At 43.8% G+C, this 7,288-nt stretch overlaps 1 protein-coding gene across 1 annotated transcript; it reads left to right on the top strand.

Moving 5' to 3' along the window:
* Window positions 1-2,704: 2,704 nt before the first annotated feature.
* LOC140119343 (protein kinase C theta type-like) lies at window positions 2,705-6,683 on the top strand. Its single transcript, XM_072138256.1, has 4 exons — window positions 2,705-3,277; window positions 5,019-5,890; window positions 6,026-6,062; window positions 6,178-6,683. Exons 1-3 carry the CDS (start codon window positions 2,990-2,992, stop codon window positions 6,048-6,050), a joined length of 1,185 nt encoding a protein of 394 aa, XP_071994357.1. The 5' UTR covers window positions 2,705-2,989; the 3' UTR covers window positions 6,051-6,062; window positions 6,178-6,683.
* Window positions 6,684-7,288: the final 605 nt, after the last annotated feature.

The raw sequence follows: 7,288 nt of genomic DNA, 5'->3' as shown, positions 1-7,288 counted from the left end.
ATACCAACACACCACTACCATTACCACTGCATCATGACTGAATAATACCACCACTACCACTGCATCATGACTGAATAATACCACCACACCGCTACCATTACCACTGCATCATGACTGAATAATACCACCACACCACTACCATTACCACTGCATCATGACTGAATAATACCACCACTACCACTGCATCATGACTGAATAATACCACCACACCACTACCACTGCATCATGACTGAATACTACCATAATACTGCTACCATTACCCCTGTATCATGACTGAATAATACCACCACACCACTACCATTACCCCTGCATCATGACTGAATAATACCACCACACCTCTACCATTACCACTGCCTCATGACTGAATAATACTACCACACCGCTACCATTACCCCTGCATCATGACTGAATAATACCACCACACCACTACCATTACCACTGCCTCATGACTGAATAATACTACCACACCGCTACCATTACCCCTGCATCATGACTGAATAATACCACCACACCACTACCATTACCCCTGCATCATGACTGAATAATACCACCACACCATTACCACTGCCTCATGACTGAATAATACTACCACACCGCTACCATTACCACTGCATCATGACTGAATAATACCACCACACTGCTACCATTACCACTGCATCATGACTGAATAATACCACCACACCACTACCATTACCACTGCATCATGACTGAATAATACCACCACACCACTACCATTACCCCTGCATCATGACTGAATAATACCACCACACCACTACCATTACCACTGCCTCATGACTGAATAATACCACTACACCGCTACCATTACCCCTGCATCATGACTGAATAATACCACCACACCACTACCATTACCACTGCATCATGACTGAATAATACTACCACACTGCTACCATTACCCCTGCATCATGACTGAATAATACCACCACACTGCTACCATTACCCCTGCATCATGACTGAATAATACCACCACACTGCTACCATTACCACTGCATCATGACTGAATAATACCACCACACCTCTACCATTACCACTGCATCATAACTGAATAATACCACCACACCACTACTATTACCACTGCATCATGTCTGAATAATACCTTCACACCACTACCATTACCACTGCATCATGACTGAATAATACCACCACACCACTACCATTACCACTGCATCATGACTGAATAATACCGCCACACTGCTACCATTACCACTGCATCATGACTGAATAATACCGCCACACCACTACTATTACCACTGCATCATGTCTGAATAATACCTTCACACCACTACCATTACCACTGCATCATGACTGAATAATACCACCACACCGCTACCATTACCCCTGCATCATGACTGAATAATACCACCACACTGCTACCATTACCACTGCACCTCCTAACTGAAGCTATATATGGCTGCAATAGAGGGCCACTCACTATACACTGTCATTTTCATTAATTTATATAAAGCTGCCCCTGCTATACAACAGTGGCCCATTTCATCTATACAATGACCTCCCCTATACAATGACCTTCAGTTGTTTCAATAAAGATCCGCAAGTTATTTTGCACAACGTTGCCTCCGTCTGTTCCCTGGATACGGCTTTACCACCAAGCGCTCCCCATCTATTACCCAGGGACATATATTACAGACACTAAGGGGTTGCCCCAGGGAGAACCAGTACATCAGCCTCTGCTTCCATCTTTCTTGCACACACCACCTGCTGGAGACCTGCCAGGCTGTAGGACAGTGGCTCCTCTATATAAAAATGACACCCTCACCCCTTCCCCTACACAGTGGGTCCTATATGTACAAATTACACACCCAACCCTATACGGTGGCAACTCTATATATAAATTACAACCCTCTGTCTTCTTTACTAAACCCCTAAATAATAAAAGTTCACTTACCTTTCCAGACGATCCCCCGCAGCGCTGACAGGATGATGTGCAGTCGGCTCTTCTCCTCCCTGCAGTGTGGAGACACAGACAGTGCGATCTATCAGTCATAGATCGGCCGTCTGTGGAGGACAGAAAGTGCAGGGAGAGGCCACTCTACCCACAGTTCTGCCTCTCTATGGTATCAGTACCTTAAAGGCACAGGCACCATATACCATGTGCGTGTCAGTATGGGGCTGCTAATAGCTTTTAGCAGCCCCATACTTAGTAGTTGATATCTGTAGGACCCCAGGAGCCGATCTGACAGTGTGTGCAGGGCCGGATCTACAGCGCCAGATGACAGGGCCCCCATAGAGAGAGGACTGATCCCAGGGCCCGGCGCAAGTGCTCCAGGAGCGCCAATGTAGATCCAGCCCTGTCTGTACAGCCACTGCACCACTAAATGCCCCTTTCTTTAATCCTGCCGCTATGAGTAAGAAAATATGGCACCAATGTATGAATTCAGGCAACTTAGATAATCACCAAATCGATAGATCACCAAATAAAATCTACACAGCTGACAATTTCTTTAATAGAGGCCCCTCCATGTTCATAATTGGACACTTGCAAACTTTCCCAAACCATCATTGTTTATTAAAACTCCTAAAATTGATATATTTCCATTTAAACATTGTCCTCCTCATTAAATAACATCAGTATAGATGACCCCCATCCCACGCCACCCCAGGAGCATCTACATTTCTACATATCTGCATTCATTCCTGATTGCAGCAGATCTGCTGGTGCTGTATAATATGGGCACCACTGCCAGCCCGGGCATAAGTCACATCCTCTGCCCATCTACCACTAATATAACAATACAATAATACATATAAATATACTAATTCCTCTGGACACTGTACTGCCATGTCTGCTGCCCACAGTATAGATGGCAGAGCAGGTACATGATCCTACTGGCAGGCAGGTGCCACCTGAGCATTCCGTGACCTCTGACCTGTGACCTGCACACGGCCAACTGTCAGTTACCTTCAACTGTCGAAGGCAGCGACTGGATTGGATTGTACTGGATTCCCAAAGATGGCGTCTACAGGACACAGAGAAAGCGAGAAGAAGAGGAAGAGAGAAGAAGAGATGAGGAAGAGAGAAGAGAAGAAGAGGAAGAGAGAAAAGGTGAAGAGGAAGAGAGAAGAGGACAGCGAGAGCGGATTGATGATAAAGAGGAGAGGAGAGATTGCCGGATTATTAGAGGATGACGGGCCAAGACCGGGCAGCAGCCAGGACCCTGTAACATCAAGCCCCTACCCCGACTTCTATGTCTACCGCCTCACCATCCATCAGGTGCTGGGTAGGGGCGGCTTTGGGAAAGTAAGTGACATCATTTCTTATTGGTTACATTTTGCCTTTGCCGTTAGTTTCTGTTAAAGGGGTTGTCCGAGTGTAAAAAAAAATATATATATGTGGCCGGGAGTGGGGTTACTAAAACAATAAAGCTGTACTTACCTCCCGGTGCCCTCCTGTATCCAGCGCTGCTGTCGCTCCGGTCCGGGGGCCATGTAAACAAACATGGCCGCCGGAGCAGCGCTGGACTCAGCTTCCGGCCGGCCGTGGCCGGGTACGCCTATCCGTCCCTATACACTGCATTGTGTATGGGGACCGGAAGGTTGTCGCATCCGGCCGGAAGCTGAATCCAGCGCTGCTCCGGCGACCATGTTTGTTTACATGGCCCCCGGACCGGAGCGACAGCAGCGCTGGATACGGGAGGGCACCGGGAGGTAAGTACAGCTTTATTGTTTTAGTAACCCCACTCCCGGCCACATATATATTTTTTTTTTTACACTCGGACAACCCCTTTAACAGATATTTTTATCCAGTGAATGTCTAGAGCTGAGAATCTCCAGTAATATTTGTAGCCATATGTATGATATGTGGGGTCACACTGAGATTGGGAAAGACACATTGTTATGTTTTTTATTTGTTTGCTCCACAAATGTCATATTATGCTATAGTGATGTGTTCAGCATTGTATTTGCTTCCTTCCGGTCAGCTCTTGGGTCTAATTGCTACCCAGTGGACTAAATCCAATATCCATAGACAGTAGAGCTGAAAAGGCGCCTGTAAGGGGAATGGGTCCAACACGGATCTTCTCCTGACAATGATTGCTGCATTTCCCAGCAGTCACATTAGGGGGAGCTCTATTCAACATACATTTTTAGCTTCCATTGAGAGCAATAAAAGCTGTATTTTTTCTATCCACTGAGCTCCCCCTAGTGGTGATTGTATGCAGAAAGTTTCATCAATAAGAGATGTATAATAGAGATTATTCATTGTTTTATGCCATTTGTCTGCTGTAAATACATTGAAAAATATCATAATTTGATTGAGCTCCATTTTTTATAAAGCATGAGGGTGAGATGGTTTAAGTGTGAGGTTTTAAAATAAAACTTTCCCGCTTCACAAAAATATGACATGGGCCTAATACATTCTGCTACCAGGACCTTGATGTCATGTAGATAACTCAGTGTACCCCATTGTCATAGTGGAAAAGTATTTTTTCAAGGAAGAGATGGTTTTAAAATATTGTCAACAGATTTATTTTGTAAATGATAGCATAAAATAATAATACTACAGGCGGTCCCCTACTTAAGAACACCTGACTTACAGACGACCCCTAGTTACAAACAGACCTCTGGATGTTGGTAGCTTACTGTACTTTACCCCTAGGCTACAATTATCAGCTGTAACAGTTATCAAATGGGTCTGCAATTAAGATTTATTATTATTCCTGGTTCTTATGACAACAAAACATTTTTAAAATCCAATTGTCACAGAGATCAAAACTATTTTGACTTAGGTTTTGTAGGTTTGTATAATATATAATTGTAACCCATCTTATATGTAACCCAGGCATTGCCTGTACAGAGAATCTGACACCTGTCTGACCATAGCCTGACATTTTAAAGATTGTGCACAGGAAAGATGAGCTGGTTGGCGCTTTATATGAGCGGTGTACCCCACTGTCATAGCCAGCAGAAATGTCTGACCCCCAGCAGATTACTTAGCTACCGTATGTAATAAATGTATAAGTATCTCCCCTTCTTATCTTTAGGTGGTCCTGGCGTCATTCCCCGGCCGAAACACCTTCATGGCCGTGAAAGTTGTCCTCAAAACACCGGACAATACAGCAATGTTGATGAGAGAGCGACGGATACTCCAAAAAGCCCGAGAGTGCCCATTCCTATGCCATCTGTATGCCGCACATCAGTCTCAGCACGGGGCGTATTTCATCACGGAGTATCTGTCCGGCGGCAGCCTGCAGGCGTTAATCAGAATGTGCGGCAGCTTGAACATCGATAATGTGAGATTCTACACAGCAGAGATAGTATGTGGCCTCCAATTCCTCCATGGACACAACATCGTCCACAGAGATCTAAAGCCAGGAAACATCATGCTGGATAGAAGTGGGCACATCCGCATCATCGACCTGGGCCTTGCGCGCGATGGTGTCACCTCCTCCAATAAGACCCGTGGAGTGGTGGGCACAACCTGTTTTATGGCCCCAGAGGTGCTGCTGGATGAGGAATATGACGCAGCAGTTGACTGGTGGAGCCTGGGGATTGTTGTGTCCATAATGTCATCCGGATACTCCCCATTTTACTATTGGCCCATCAGGAGTGAGGCGGTTGAGTCCATCATCACCGAAATGCCAGAAATACCACCCTGGCTGGCCTCCGATTTAAAACATCTGATTAAAAACCTGCTGCGGAAAAATCCTGAGATGCGGCTGGGTGTGTCCGGTAACATCAGACACCATCCCTTCTTTGACAGCATTGGCTGGGAGGATCTTGAGGCCGGGAGAGCACAGCCCCCATTTACACCATTCAGGGCCGTTCTGAAGAACAAACACCTGCAGTGGCCGGGAGATGAAACACCTACTAACCCCGTGGCCGAATTCTCCTACAAGTCACCTAGCTGGGCCCGGTAAGATCCTTCTCCTGTACAAAGCTTACATGTAATAGTCATTACTAACCTGATGTAGTCTCTTCCATAGTCTTCTCCCTCCTGTTCTTCATTATTATTGCTCCTAACAATTACTATGTCTCTGCTTATTCTTAGGATGATGGAGAGATCCAGATTGTAAGATCTAAGACTGGTGAGTTCTCCATATACACAAATCTCATAAGAATAAATATTTTCATGTTACATTAGTTCTCTTGTCTATATATGTACAAGTGGTAGAAGTAACATTTCCCTCTTGTGTCTTGTAGGATCAGCCCGTGCCACTGCCCAGAACTTAATGCCTCCTGTACCCACCTCTGCTGCTGTGTGAGACCTCGGCTCGCCTACAACATCCTCTCTATGACATCAGGTTGCTGTACATTTCCATCATGACGTTGCCTCGGTGCTTGGCTTCGATCCTCTGATATCCGGCAGCGTCTGACATCACTTCCCTCCTGAAGAAACGTCCGGCTCCTGGAGAGGCCTGTGTGTCCTGCTCAGCACAGGCCTGGTAAGTTACACACACTACACACACATAGATACACTGATAGACACTTAGATAGATGTAGGTATAGACACACACATAGATATATAGGATAGGTGTAGATATTGGCTTTGGTCCTGGGAATTGTTCCGATCGCCATATTTGGGGTCAGGAAGGAATTTTTCCACCTTGAGGAGCATTGGTTTGCTCTTCAAGGAGGTTTTTGCCTTCCTCAGGATCATACAGAGCCATAAATAGGTATAGTATGATAGATTTACAATGCTAAAAAATATATAATTTATATAGAAAATATAATGTAGGTTATAATATGGATAGTGTAGGTTAGATGATGGTATTTGATCCTGGGATTTGTTCTGATCCCCATATATGGGGTCAGGAAGGTGTTTTTTGCCTTCCTCTGGATCAACTCAGCCATAAATAGTTTTAATGCTAAACCTCTTCAAATTATTATTAATTATTAATATAAATAAATTAAAGACTAAACCTCCCACCCAATTTAATAGATGTAGTCTCATAATAATCATTTACATAGAAAAGATTAGAGAAGTAAAAATGTAGACCCCCTCACACACTAGGTAAGATAATGTGGGTTAAAAAGTGAATAGTGTAATTAAGAAATTATTAATTAATATAAATAAGAAAAAAATCTAAAAATGTAAAAAAAAAAAAAATAGATGTAGTCTCATAATAATAATTTACATTAAAAATATTAGAGAAGTAAAAAATTTAGGCCCCCCTCACACCCTAGGTAAGATAAGTTGGGTTTTAAAGTGGATAGTGTAGGTAAGTAATTATTAATTAATATAAATAAGAAAAAAAATCTAAAAAAAAAAATAGGTGTAGTCTCATAATAATCATTTACATAAAAAATATTA

Source organism: Engystomops pustulosus, chromosome 2 (assembly GCF_040894005.1).
Source record: "Engystomops pustulosus chromosome 2, aEngPut4.maternal, whole genome shotgun sequence".
Taxonomy (NCBI): domain Eukaryota; kingdom Metazoa; phylum Chordata; class Amphibia; order Anura; family Leptodactylidae; genus Engystomops; species Engystomops pustulosus.
Note: the sequence above shows the minus strand (reverse complement) of the source record. Positions and strands in the feature narration are given on the sequence as shown.